This window comes from Nelumbo nucifera, chromosome 4, assembly GCF_055504915.1.
Source record: "Nelumbo nucifera cultivar China Antique chromosome 4, China Antique-T2T, whole genome shotgun sequence".
In the NCBI taxonomy this organism is placed as follows: Eukaryota; Viridiplantae; Streptophyta; class Magnoliopsida; order Proteales; family Nelumbonaceae; genus Nelumbo; species Nelumbo nucifera.
This window is the reverse complement of record NC_142652.1, coordinates 48,187,386-48,202,557: the sequence shown is the minus strand read 5'-3', so window position 1 is coordinate 48,202,557 and position 15,172 is coordinate 48,187,386. Positions and strand designations below refer to the sequence as shown.

Here is a 15,172-nt window from a genome sequence, read left to right as displayed (position 1 = left end):
GGATTGAGGAGATTAATTCAGCAAATATATCTCCATGATGATAAAATTGTCGTTGAAGCTCCAAGGACATCCATTGACAATAGTCTCATTCAAGTCTTTACTGAAATTGAAAAAGAGAAGAACCACTATGGTAGTCCACCATGCGGGATGGAACAGAGTCTCCAAAAGTTCTCTTTAGCCTGCTTATTTCATTGGTAGACCAGTCAAAACTCCAATGATTAAGCACTTCTTCCAGTGGGAAGAACCCTTCGCATCTTTACTTTATGCCTGTATATTCCTTTGATCATCTGGGTTAAGGGTTACAAACTTCTGGACGATATCTTCTTCACCTTCATCATTTTTTGTTGTTTGAATCCATCAACACCTAGACTGATCAGTGGAGAGATTGACAAATCTCATACAATGGTGAGAGGGATGTAATCAATTGAACTTGGTAGAATTGGATCTATACATAATTCAAAATCTAGTGACTAAAAACAACCTTGTATCCCATAGACAAAGGTGAGTGATGCAGACAAAAGCATTATTCTATACTTCTTTTGAGTCAAAACAACATAGATGCTAGGCTTTGTTTACCATAATATATTTTACAACTATGGAATAACAAAAGCATAGAAAGGCACATTAATACAAAGCTTACAAGTATCATAAAGAGTATTGGAAAGACAATTTTAAGAGACATGTCAGGATGCATTTAAGAAATGGATGGATACGATGGAAGAATTGAGATACACATGCTTAACTCACATAGGCCCCACATAGGACTGTAAATAAATGAGATTGAATCAGATATACTTGTCAATATTTGGATTCAATTATACCTAGATTTAAATTTCATTTGTTAATATTCGGATTCAAATTGAATCCTAGATTTTGATTGGATTGAGATTACAATTGGATACTGAACCTGTGATTCTTTAGTGAAAATACAAAGTTCAAACCAATTTTACTTAGGGGTGCCAGTAGGAATGGGTTAGGTCAGGTTGATGTCAACAGTCAACACTAGCCTACTGCGCAAGCTGCTGAACCCCCAATCCTAACACTAATTAGGTTATACATATACACAATTATACATAGATCAAATTTGAATCACACTTGAGCCAATCAAATTCAAATTAGAATTAAGACAAACATATAACATTTGCAGCCCCAGTCCCTAAAGTACATCAAGATCATCAAATCTAAGCTAGAATGACTATAAATAAGGTATGAAAACAAAAGAAACATGCACATCAATAATTCATGTAAAATATGGACGACTGATAAAAGAATTAAAATATATATATGTATTTTTTAAAAAAAATATAATAAATATCATTAATATATAAAAGATATTAGTTTTAATTTTTATAAAAGGTTTCTTAAAAGATAAAACATAAAACCCATAGATTTTAACAAGTTGCCATTGTATGGTGCAATAGAAAGAACTCGTGCCTTCCATGTGATGGTCTGGGTTCAAACCCCTTTACTAGCATATAATTTTTAATATGAGAAGTTGAAATGAAGTTAGATGATGCCATTCCACCCATGCCACATGCTGGTAACCCAAAACAACCATGTAATCCGCATTGAAGCTTTAAACCTTGGAAAAACAAAGAAAGCACCTTGTTGAAAATAAAAACATCATAAATAGATAACTGAAGATACACATAATAGTATTCATCAAAAAAAAGAAACACATAATAGCCTTTGTTTACATGAAAGAACTGCTGATGGTAACGTAGAAGTGATTATACTACATTTGATTGCATATAAATATAAACGCTTAGTTGTATGCCAAAAGAAAAATGTAAGGCACCTAACCTTCTTTATCTCCATTGTTCCACCAGCTTCAGAAACTTCGACAAAACAATGAATCTTTTACTTCCACAATGTAGAGTGAATTGAATAAAGCTTACCAAATTTGATGAGTGATAGTAAGGTCAATTTCATGGGTAAGCATGAGATTTTTCATTACAAGAAAACTGGAACAGAGGAAGGGAATCCAAAAAAATCTGGCTCACCAAAATTATTTACTTGTAAATCCACTCATTTGCACGGCCTCCAGTCTCATCCATATCAATGAAAATACTAACAGCCTGAGACAATAAAAAACAGCAAACTAATTTTATAAAATACTGATGACATAATCAATGAGGATAAAGAAAACTTATCATTAAAACATGGATTCTCTACATTTGTACATCATCTATTCCTTTGACATATAAAAAAAGCCATTACCCAATGTTGGTCCCAGCTATCTAGGGTCTTGGGAGGGGTAGAGTAGGTATGGACCTAAAGCTTTTTGCATTTTCCGCACAAAGTGTCTGCGCTCAGACTGGAACCTGCATTCTCACGTTTGCCAGCTTGAGAATTTACCATTACACCAAGTAATGGACCCTATCTATTTGTTTTACATATACCTCCCATAAATGTGGATCAAGATGCTCATAAATGGTTATCAAAGACATTATTAGGTTTTCAATTACTATCATCTGTATACTGTTTTTTATAAGCATTTACATTATCATTTGTATAACAATTTAATTGAAATGGATTTATCACTCCACCATTTTATGCCAAGAGTATCACTTGGCTGGAACCTATCAGCATCCCTTAGCTAGTCCACTTTTGTGCATAGGTATGTTTTCTCCACTTCCCAACAAATCTTGAAAGAAAAAGAAGGGACTTCCAGGAAGTTGTCTTAATGGACCAGTTCATAAACATTCATTGTATTTTACTTAACAGATGTTTTATAAATTACATCTATTTTTCTCTTAAAACAAGCACTTACTAGAAAAGGGGGAAATTTTCCCCAAAAAAAAACAAATTTAGGGTGCATTAGGAAAAAGGATCATTAGTACCCATCTTGGGGGCTGAAGGTTGGAAAGAAAAGATAAAGAACCCTAAGGGCCTAAGGTTAACTACAATGATATTTGAGAACTGGAAAACTAGCAACTTGAATCAAAATGATCCTCTCTAGAAAGGAGGGAGCAAACACAAAAGCCTACATAAGTTTGCATCAGATGAACTGTTGAAAAAGGAAATGTGTTCAAAGCAACCATCCAATGACAAAGAGAAGAACGAGTTTTGTTGAATCTAGTTTGCATCTGGTGGGGGTATTGAGTGGAAAATAAGATTAATGAACCCACAAATAGATTGCTTCGTTTAAATGAATTCTATTGACTAATCTTTTTAATGCATTGAGCTGGTTGTTAAATTTCTAATTAAAAACAAAGGGTTTGTTGCTCTGCTCTTAGTTTAAGGCTGTAATTTGTTCAAAATAGTATGCATAGGAGCATTGGGAAGAGCTTGTTTCAACTAGTGAATAAAATTCTACTTCTACACTTTTTTGTTTCTAAGATAACTTTTTGATGTTTTTAAAGAATATCTTGTAGGAAATTCTTACAATAACTACCTTTAAAAATGGTATCTATATTTCACAGAGTATGTGTTGGATTTACTTAGAGATATAGGGAAGGTAGTTGGTAGATGATGGTTTGTGGAAAATAAGGATATCAGAAAGTTCCATGAAAGATTGGAGTTCCTGGAAGCTTGTCTGGTTGGAAAAATAGTTGATCTCAAAGAAAACGTGGACAAGGTAGAAGCATGGGCATCTCTCAAATGGAGTAAGGACAGGTTGATTGGAGTAAGAAGTTTGAAGTTTGAACAAAGGACCACTTCTTCTAATGTTTTGTAATAAAGAAGTGACTGAATTGGTGCTAATGCATGAAATTGAGAAAAATAAGGAGTTTGATGAAATGACAAGTGGTTTCCAGATTCTGGTATGATTCATGGTGGATGAGGAATGAGGGTGGTGTGGATTGGAGTTTGGGGATCCCTCTGCGTGCCTGGAGTCTAGGGGCACTTTTGGAGATCAGGAACAGGTGTGGAAAGTTTCTAACGTATGATGATAGAAATAGAAAAAAGAAAATGGTTGATTTTGCAAGGATTTGGTGGAGGTTATTGAATTGGAAGGCATTCCACCCACTATCAATCTCTCTAATGCAAGAGAGCTTTACGAACTTAGGGTTTTTGTTGAAGGGGAAGATTTTACAACATTTGAGGGAGAGACAATGGCAAGGAGAGAAATCAATGAGAGGCAGAAGCAGCAAGAAATTAGCACACAAGGGTCTGAACCAAAGAATTTGGAGAAGTAGAAAAGTCATTGCTAGAGGTTGAAGATGAGTCAGGTGGTGGCATGGATATTTCGATCAATTTGGAGGGGGTTTAAAGTTGGGACAGGTGGAGATTGGAGAAACTACAAAAAAATGTGTAAGGAGGCGGGGTTGGTTAGTTTAAGTGGGGAAGAAGTTGAGGGTTTTAAGGACTTAACATCGAATAGGGGTTTTGGGCTGTTTTAAAAAGAAAAGGATAAAGTTTTTAAAGTGGATAGCTCAAAGGAAATGGTTAACCGTTTATAAGGGGGAGTGCATTTTCAGAAAAATAAAGAGAAATAATAAGAAAGTGGGATTTAGCTCGAAGAGAGGGGATGACATAAACAGGAGAAAGTTAAACTTGAGGCAAACAGTTAAGGAGAACTGGGTTTGGGTGGTGACAAGATTCGAAAAGCAACAGAAGAAAGAAAAGCAGTAGGAGATCAAAGAGAATGAAGGCATCAAAGAGTTTAATACACAGCAAGGGTTAGAAGAACAAGCAGATGAAAGGGTCAGCAATTTTCATGCTGGTTCTGGAGATGAAAGGGTCAATCAGTGCACTGTAGAAGTTGGAGCCTCGATGGTTATGAAGAAATTCAAAGGATCAAATACTGGACATTTAGTTCACATTACAAATTTTTTTTATTGATTGAAAGATGGCCTGTTGGGTGCAGACCCCTATAATAAATTCAAGAAGGTATATAAGAGAAAGCATGTGAAGCCAAAAATAGAATTTGGAACAATGATGGGTGGTACATTTCTTCTGATAGTTTGCAAGAAAAGGTGGAGAAGATGAAGGTGACGAAGGAAAAAAAGATGACAAAGGAAAAGAGTGAGGATGAGGAAAAGAATTCTAAGGACCAAGAGGACAATGATGAGGTGATTTTAGACGAAGTGAGAAAAAGAAAAGGTTGGATTTGGAAAGAAAGTAGACACAGAAGTTCAAGTAAGCAAATGTTGGGACTCTTTTTTTCTGGAAGGGGGAAGAATTTGCAAGAAAGTATTTTTTGGAGATGGAAAAGAAGAATGGTTCTGGTTGATAGTTCTGGCATAGGGTTGTGATTTAAGGTGCTCATTGGATGAGGAGTGTATGGGTCAGGGGTGATGGTGAGAGTTGGGTTTCTTGTGTGGGTATGTGGTTTTCAGTTGTGTGGTGTTCTGATTTTGAAGGTCTAGTCTGGAATGAATTTTTTGTCCAAAGGTTTTATAGGATGGAGGATGGATTTGGGGATGATATTTATTTATTTGTGTGTGATATCTTTCACCTTTCTTGTACTCTTAAATATTCCTTTTTATTTACACCAAAAAAAGTTGGGCTTTGTCATTCACTTGGGCTGTTCTCTCTTATTTTTGTTCCAAGCAGTTTTATTGTCTGGATCATATGCTACATTGACCAATGGAAGTTGAAATATAGATTTTCCCTTCTATCAAGACCAAATGATAAGGATATGCATTTTTTTCAAAGTATAGATATATGGATGGTTATCATAGTGTATATGGAAAAATCAGAGCAACATTCTACCTTTCCTATTCGGGGCCGCTCCTTTGACTTTGCCAGGCTATTCCTTATATGTGAGACAGCTCCCCAACATTTCAGTGTGTTTGCAATATCATCAAGCCTCAGTAGATACTCTTCCTCAGTCAGTGGAAAGGATCTCTAAGAGGAGGTGTCCAATCAAGAAACATTGTCATGAAACTATTCTGGAAGTTTAAAATGTATGACTACATATGCATAAATTAATCTAAGTGCTGGTAGTTTCAGTCAAACCTTTTCATCAGTAATAGGCAATTACTTAACTTGTCAAAAAGCATGAGTAAACATTAGGGGCCCAGAATTATGAGATATGAAAAATTACAACAGATGCATGTCAATAATCAAAGTTGCATGAATCCAACAATTTAAACTGTTGCATGATGGGGAAAAGGTGAGAAGACATAGGGGTGCAAGTCGGATGGGCTGGGCCAGGTTTAAGCTTAACCAGGCCCAACCCTAAGAATTGGGCCTAAGGCCTAAGCCTGACCTGTGTAGAGACAGTGAGATCTAGCTGCAGGACTATTTTTGTACTTTTACTTTTCTTTGTTGTATAACTATTCTTTGTACTCTCTTTCTTTTGTACACTAAGGGCAGATTTGTCCTTTTACCTTTTTATTATAAATATATCTTTTAGGGTGTCGACTGACACAAGGGGTCACACCCACCAAATCTGTTGTCTCTTTCTTTCTCTCTTTCTGAACTCTCGACTTGACTCTGACATGGTATCAGAGCAGGTTACGACCTGATCTTCACATAACATCTCGTTGAACATCTCGGCTACTACTGGTTCAAGAACTCTCTAACAGTATTTGAGAAGTTCTTGAGTGTCTTTTAATCTTCTTCCTAGATGGGCTACAGATCTGTTACCTGGACTGTTGCGCCATCGGATTCACCTTTCTTCTTAGATCTCCTTGTAGAGACATTGGATCAGCCTGAAATTTTAGATCTAGTGTTGCCCAGAGAAGATCTACTGAACCCCTTTAGTTTGGTTTGGATCGGTTTTGTTTTTGAGGGGTTTTGATCCACTCTTCAGTTCGGCAGAACTATACAGTTGTCTTTTTTGGACATCAGCTGAAAGGTATTCTCCCTTTCTTTCTCTGGTTTGAATCTTGGTTTTTGGAAGTGTGTGTTGTTGCCTTTTGTCTTCCAATGGCAAAAAAAGGATGGAGGTTCTTCCTATTAAGTTCAATGGTACGAACTACGCATTATGGAAGTTCAACTTTCAGTTCCATGTCGAAGCTAAGGGTCTTTGGGATATCTAGATGGATCTGTATCTAAACCTGATGACTCTGACATTAAGGGACTTAATCAGTGGAAGATCGACAACACAAAAATTGCGTCATGGATTCTAGGTTCAGTCGAAACTGATATTGCTATGCCTATGAGAGGGTACAAGACAGCCCATGAGATGTATCAGTATCTCGAGAAAGTTTATCAGCAATCGAACACTTCTAGACAGTATCAGATAGAGATTGACATCTTCTCATACTATCAGGGAGACAGAAAAGTCCAAGAATATTATGCCAGATTCATCAACCTTTGGATAGAATATGAGTTAGTTCACATGGGAAATGATCCTTTAGACTATTGTGTGAAGTACATGAAGGAACACTTTGACAGGAGGAAAATTATGCATTTCCTAATGCATCTAAGGCCTGAGTTTGAAATTGTCCGATCTAATATCCTAAGACGAGGAACACTTCCTAACTTAGATACTATCCTTGGAGAGATTTTGAGAGCGGAAACCAAATTGACTACACAGACTGCATTGGATGGAAGGAAAGATTCCAACATTGATGTCGTCTTCCTGGCAACTAAACCAAAAGGGAAGAAGGATTTTTCTAAGATACAGTGTTATGAATGTAAGGAGTATGGGCACGTTGTCTCCCATTGTAAGAAGAAGAACACATGCACCTATTGCAAGAAGGTCGGCCACATTATCACTGAATATCCTACCTGGCCTTAGAAAAGGTAGTGGATCAAATCAGAAGAAAGGCATATCAAACTATTATAGATGGTTCAGATGCCTCCTCCTCTATTACTTCTGTAGTTGGTCAAAATGACACCTCTAGCAGCATGTCTGAAGAATGGATTCAACAGCTCATGTCCTCGGTCATCTCTTCAGCCTTCTCTACTATTGGTCTGTCTGGTAAGTCATCGACCTATTGCCCTTTACCGAACCACCTCTAGTATATTGACTCAGGAGCCTCTAACCATATGACAAAGGCCACTCTCGGTCAGTATCCCAAACCCCATCTTCCCAATAGACATATTATCACTACAAACGGTGAAAAACTAGACATACTTGGTTGTGATGATTTGTATTTATCTACTTCTAAATCATCACTGTTTCATTTATCCAAAATTTTATTTGTACCTAAGCTTACCACCAATTTGATTTCTGTTAGCCAACTTGTAGAGGAAGGTAGCAATGTCTCATTCACTTCCGATGGTTGTTTGATACAGGACCGGCAAACTAGGGAGGGGAAGGGGAAGGGGCGTAAACTGGGAAGACAATTTGCTTTAGAATTTGAGAAGAATAAGACTGCTCCTGCTTCTACTTCGTGGTTGCTTTCTACTACTTCTAGCTCTGGATCTTTTAACTATAATAATGATTGGCATTTGTGGCATAAACGCCTTGGCCATCCATTTTCTAAGAAACTTGATCAATTATTTGCTTCTAGTAGTTTACCTGTTTCTACTGTTTCCTTTAAGAATGTGAATAAAGATTGCATCACTTGTGGTTTATGTAAGAGTCATATTTTACCTTTTCCTTCTCATTTCGAGCATGCAACAATTACTTTTTATTTAATACATAATGATGTCTAGTCGTCTCCAATTGTCTCACGGCAGGGATATGAGTACTTTGTAACCTTTATTGATGACTGCACTCGTTTCACTTGGGCTTATTTTCTTTGAAAGAAATCTGAAGTGTACACTTTATTTAAACATTTTCACACCTATGTTACTACCCAATTGATGCTCGAATCAGTGTGCTACAATCAGATTCAGGGGGAGAGTATATTGATGGGAATTTCCAAAATTATTTAAAACAAAATGGAATTTAACCCCAAAAATCCTATCCAGGCACCCCACAACAAAACGGGGTAGCAGAAAGGAAGAATGGGCATATCTTGAGTGTAGTCAGAACTCTTCTACAGGATTCCCATGTACCCTCTTGGTTTTGGGTGGAGGCGGCCAGCACTGCTATGTATCTCATAAATCGTCTTCCATCATCTGTTTTGAATAACTCTTCTCCTTTTCAATCTCTCTTTCAAAAACCTCCAAACCTATCCATGCTCAAGGTCTTTGGTTGTGCTTGTTTTGTCCATCTTCCACCTCATGAACGCACAAAGTTAACTACACAAGCAGCTTTGTGTGCCTTTATGGGGTATAATTTAAAACATAAAGGGTTCCTTTGCTATGATCCTTCAGTTCGTCGTCTTAGAATCTCTCTTGAAAGTGTCCTTTTTTGAACATATTGTAAAATTCTTAGCTCCTTCTATTTCCTTGTTGCACAATTTTGATTCTACAGGTACCTCAAATATTCCATTGTCACCTCTGCAACAACTTCAGACCTACTTCAGGAAGCAACGACCTTCTTCAGTCTCCATCCCCCCCCCCTTTGCTTCGCCTCCAATTGCTGATCCAGTCACTCCAGCTACCTCAGTAAGTGTACCAGACCTTCCTCCTGAACCCAATGCTCCCACTTTACGCCATTCCTCTAGAATTTCTTACCCACCTAACCGTTATGGTTTTTCACAAGACATAGCTCATTTTTCGTTGTTTTATCTACCACAAACATTCCCAGATCTTCCTAGCAGACTATAGCAGAACCACACTAGAAAGATGCCATGGACTTTGAGATTCGAGCCCTTCTTGAGAATGACACCTGGGACCCGGTCAAAGCTCCACCTGAGACATCTCTTATAGGAAGTCAATGGGTCTACTCTGTGAAACTAAATCTGATGGAAGCCTAGGTAGATACAAAGATAGACTGGTAGGCAAAACTAGAAAGTTACACATAACCCCTAGACTCGATTATGGTACTGCACTGGGTGTCGGATTGGGCTGCCTTTGATATGTCAATCAGTGAGATCCTTTGGGGTCAAAACCTGGGTATGCTAGGGCAGTCTAAGAATTCACTCGAGTGGGTATTCATAGTGATAGGATCAGCCCCTTTGTCAGACAAAGTGAATGATCGGGACTGCACTCTCTCTGATGGAAACCAAAACTTCCGGCAGTCAATTTCAAACTTGTTTAAGACTTGTTTTGCAAAATATATTTATATGATAATATATATATATATATATATATATATATATATATTATGTTTTAAGAAAAATGTTTGCAAAAGGTTTTAATTCTCGGGACCCATCCAAGCAGAGAGTGTGACACTGCACCTTGCAGCCAGGGGAGAGGTCCTTCCCTGCTGGGCAGTGTTGGATTATTATGGGCTGAGAGGTTAAGTGTAAGAAACCATTTAAGGATATTTACCTGATGGGCTATATCTTACTTAAGTTCATTGTCCTTGGGCCTTCATAGGATGGCTGGACTCAAAGATCATTCAATGTAAATGTTGGGCCCATTAAGAGCCCATACTGATGGACTCAGGGGTTCACTATACTTGATAGTGAATTCGGCCAGGCCTTTTCACAGAGACTGGCTGAACCCATGTGGGCTTATGTAAGGTCATTGTTGGGGTCCCACGCCATACAAAGTGAACCAAATGGGCCAACAACTACGTAAGGACGCGAGCCACTTGCTTAGTGGGCCTAAAGCCCATGATTAATAAGATTAATCAAGATGTCACATGACTACTTAAGCTGTCATATGACATGGGGTGAATCTGGGTATGGAGCACCTAATCTTATAAGAAGATAAGGTCTATCTCTAAAGAGAGTCCAGATCTGATTTAGATCTAGATTATCTCGTAATTAGATTAGGAGATAACTCCATAAGAGGTTATAAAAGAGGAGGGGGCGGACCAGTCCAAGACAGTTTCATATTTTTGCAGTTTCTGGTCCTCTTTGCACCCTTTTGTCTCCCAGTTTTCTCCCACTTCGACTACAACTTTGGGACTGATAAAGATCAATTCTTTCTCTGAGTTTTGCAAGAAAAATTCAAAGAAATATCGTGCTCACCTCCCTTCTTCGATCCAAGGTGTTGGATCACAGTTTTGCTGAAAACTGTGTTGCTAAACCTTTTGCTGAAAATATCGTGCTCACCTCCCTTCTTCGATCCAAGGTGTTGGCTTCAATTCAAGCTGCGACATCTTCAGTGGAAGCTGGTTTTGGAACTCTTTGGGCGTGAACTACCACTTTGGGAACTACATTTGTGGAACCCATATCAGGTATACTTCTCCCTTTCTTTTGGTTTCAAATCTGGTCCGGTTCGGCACAAGAACGATCCTTAAAAAATGTGATTTTTCTAAAACTGGGAATACGATTCCCGGAAGGGTAAAAGAAAATTTTTGAAATTTCGCCCAGACATCTAGCATGGTTCAGCCATCCATATGATAGATTTCCCCTTGCTTCAGTGATATCAGAGCCAAAGGTTCAATCTTGAACCAAAATAAACCAGATCTGAAGCAAAACCCAAATCAGTTAGCAATTTTCTGAGAAATCGGTTCTCATATTTTGAGCGATTTGATCTGAAATTAATTTTATTATATTCTGATATAATTATAGAATTGTTCTATTATATTTTCTTTGATTCTTGGGTTGTCTGTGTGATGGAGATCGAATTCTTTAAATGGTGCCAAGATCTGCGCACCCGAAATTATTTATTTGATCTTTGGTCTGTAAATAATTTTTTTCCTTTTTAGAAAAATGTATTAGGATTTATTCTGATGTAATTAATAGAAAATTAGGTTTTTCTATTTTTTTACATTGGAAGACTTGTTGGAGCACGCGGAGGAGAAGAAAGTTTTTGCAAAAAAACTGCAATCTGCGATTAACAGTTTTTTGTAGGTTTGCAGTTCGTCCGGATCAGATTTGGACCATCACACTTGCAGCCCTAGATTATTTGTTTTTGCTGTGATTGATTGTCAATATTCAGCTATTAAAAATTTCAGATCGATTTCTCATGAATTGTTGCATGTTTTGGACACCAAACCCTAGGCTGATTTGACCTAGTTTGGTCCAAACTAGTTGGACCAAACCAATGGTTCAATGGGGTCTGATCTCAGCCCCATGGGTCACATTTTAGGTGGCTCAAATTCAGTTATGGGCCAAGGGTTTGATGGCCTATCACATGGACCAATTCGGCCCTCTCTTGAAAACCTAATTTTTGTTAAGTTAAAGCAACATCAGCCCATTTCAACATAACAGCTATGTGGGCCGAACTGCTTTTTGCAGTTTAGCCCATATACCTAGATGAAATTATTGGATAATTCATGGGCCTTTATTGGGCTGATTGTGTCTTAACTTAAATTAATTAAGGTTTTACAAGCCTTTTAATTGATTGGATCAATTTATGTGTGTGCTTGTGATGTGCTGAATGTGATTCGTTCATGGGCCATAAGTGCTTGGCCCATGTTTAATCGTATGTGGCTCTCTGTGAACATCATGGCTGAATGCACATCATTGCCATGATGCCCACAGATCATTAGGTGATCTCCCTTTTCAATGGGCCCCGTGATTAGCTTCCTCCCCAAGAGGAACCCCACGGAACCTTAGCCCATTTTGGGCCCATTTGAATCTGACTTTATGAAAGTCAGTGGGAGCCACTTTGGTATGACCTAAACCAGACCTAGGGACTGTTTTGCTTGTTCCCTCTAGATTAATATGAGTGCAAGAGAGAGGGAATATTATATGATGAATTCTCTAAAGTCTTTCCGTCATTAGCATGAAAGCGGGCTGAATCGATGGGTGGAGATGCACCATAAAATTGGGTTATCCATTTTGTTGGTCCAGTCAGTGGGATTGCTTCATGAGATGATAGGGACGTCATAGACCGAGGTGGGAGAGGCCTATCCTAAAATGGAACTCTTTCACGGTACCTTGGGGTCCACGATATGACAGGTCAGCACTTACCAGACAGAAAGGTTTAACCTAAAATGGCAATGAACCTTGTTTGATGGAGAACAAAGGGAAAGCTCATTGGATGGGTGGATATGATCCTTCACAGAAAGTGGTGGGTTTTACAACTGAAACAGTTGGCTCCATGCACCTATGTGATTTCCCACATTTCCAGGGACATGCGATGTGTCATCGTCACTGAGATAGGAGGGAAATCTCAGAGATGAATCAATGGAGATGGAACATAGATAAAAGACCATTCTATGTAAGATAACATGAAACAATTTTAAGTTGTGGACTAATATCTGTTGCCTTTTATCAGAAATGGCACATAGACAATTCACCAAACTGTTGGATGGCAACAAACTTAAGGGACCCAACTATGCTGACTAGTACCGTAACCTTAACCTGGTCCTTATGTCCAAGAAATTGGACAAGGTTTCCAAAAACCAAGCTCTGGAATGTCTGGGTGACAGGGCATCTGAGGCCCGTAGAAGGGAATATCAGGAATGGGAAGAGAAAAATTCTCTTACCTGGTGTTACGTTGTGGCATCTTTAAATAATGCTATCCAAAGGCAATTCGATAAGATCGAAGTTTGTAAAGACATTCTGGATAGTCTAAAGACTATGTATGAAGAGCAGAATCGTTCTGCCCGGCAGAAGGTCCTCAAATTGTTGATGACCATGAGGATGACTGAGAGTCAGCCGGTTCATGACCACGTCATGCGGATGATGGAGTACATTAACGAATTGGAGGCACTTGGATCCCGACTTGACGATGACACAAAGACTGATGTCGTCTTAAACTCTCTGCCCTCCCTCCTTCAATCAGTTTGTCATGAATTACAACATGAACAAGTTAAAAGTAAGCCTTTAGGAACTCAGCAATATGTTGCAGAGGGCCGAAGGACTGATCAAGAAGGATAAGCCAGTAGCCATGCTTGTTGAAGGTGGAAAATCGGGCAAAAGAAAGAGGAAGGGCAAGAAGAGGCCTCAGAAGAAAACAGGCAAGCCGAAAAGGCAAAAGAAAGTAATCAGATGAATGTCACTTCTGCAAATAAACCAGACACTGGAAGAGGAACTGTGCTCAATATCTGAAATCCAAGAACAAAGGAGGTAATTTCGAATCTCTTGTCATAGAGACCAATTTGTTGGCCACTTCTGCACCCTGGTGTATTGACTCCGAGGCTTCTACTCATGCATGTAATACATTGCAGGGGTTCAAAGAAAGCAGAAGGCTGAATGACGACGAGGTGATTCTTTACTTGGGGACTTCTGCAACAGTTGCAACTACAACTATAGGAACTGCAGATTTAATTTTCAGAGAAGGAATTGTAACTCTTAAAGATTGTCTTTATGTACCATTACTAAGAAGAAATTTGATTTCAGTTTCAAAATTGTGCAAGGATGGTTATTCTGTTTTATTTAGTGATAAGATTACTATTAAATTGAATAACAAATTCCTTACCTATGGAGAACTTGAGAATGGTCTCTATGTCCTTCGTCCTTCTCTGGAAATGAACATAACCGAAACTACGTTAGAAATTATCCCCAAGAAAAAAACACGTGATACGGTTAATCCCACGTGCCTGTGGCATTACCGACTTGGCCATATTAACATAGATCGTATCACAAGATTGGTAAAGGATGGTCCTTAGGATTTTCTAACTGTAGAAGATTTTCCAACTTGTGAACCTTACCTTCAGGGTAAGATGACGAAATGGCCATTTCCGAGAAAGCCTGAAAGATCTATGGGCACACTTAACCTGATACAAACTGATGTATGTGGTCCCATGAATGTTAGGACACAGAACCAGCATTGTTATTACATAAATTTCACTGATGATTACTCTCGATATAGTTACTTGTACCTAATGAGACATAAGTCTGAATCCTTTGAAAAGTTCAAAGAGTTTAGACAAGAGGTCGAGAAACAGTTGGGGAGACACATCAAAACCCTTCGATCAAATCGAGGAGGTGAATATCTCTCCAACGAATTCAAGGACTACCTAAAGGACAATGGGATTGTATCATAGTTGTCTCCTGCTACACCACAATTAAACGGTGTGTCAGAAAGGAGAAACCAGACTCTATTAGATATGGTTCGATCACTTCTCGTCCATTCAGAACTACCTATATCCTTTTGGGGACATGCATTGGAAACTGCTATATATGTGCTAAACCGGGTTCCAACCAAATCCGTTCCTAAGACTCCCTATGAGCTATGGACCGATAAGAAACCAAGTGTAAGACACTTGAAGATTCGGGGTTGTCTAGCACATGTTAAAAGAACAAGTGCAGACAAATTGGAATCCAAGACCAGTCGTTGCCTATTTGTAGGCTACTCCATAGGCTCTATAGGATACCTTTTCTATGACCCAAAAGAGCAAAATGTGTTTTGTAGTCGAAATGCCTAATTCTTAGAAGAAGATTACATCTTGAACGATCATCATCAGGAAATTTTTCTTGATGAGGAGAGC

General features: G+C 38.4%; 1 protein-coding gene across 9 annotated transcripts in view; it reads right to left on the bottom strand.

Annotated features, from left to right (window-relative positions):
* The window catches only part of LOC104611793 (uncharacterized), a 37,474-nt gene continuing 22,302 nt past the window's right edge, over positions 1 to 15,172 (bottom strand). For 2 of the 9 annotated variants that reach the window (XM_010279009.3, XM_088904165.1), the window contains 2 exons: positions 5,659 to 5,793; positions 1 to 2,078 (listed from right to left, as the gene is read on the bottom strand). In XM_010279009.3, coding sequence (XP_010277311.1) covers positions 2,013 to 2,078; positions 5,659 to 5,793 — 201 coding nt within the window. In that variant the 3' untranslated portion in view covers positions 1 to 2,012. The remainder of the gene's footprint in view (positions 2,079 to 5,658; positions 5,794 to 15,172) is intronic. The other 7 variants (XR_016085803.1, XR_016085804.1, XR_016085802.1 and 4 more) reach the window with 7 other exon arrangements.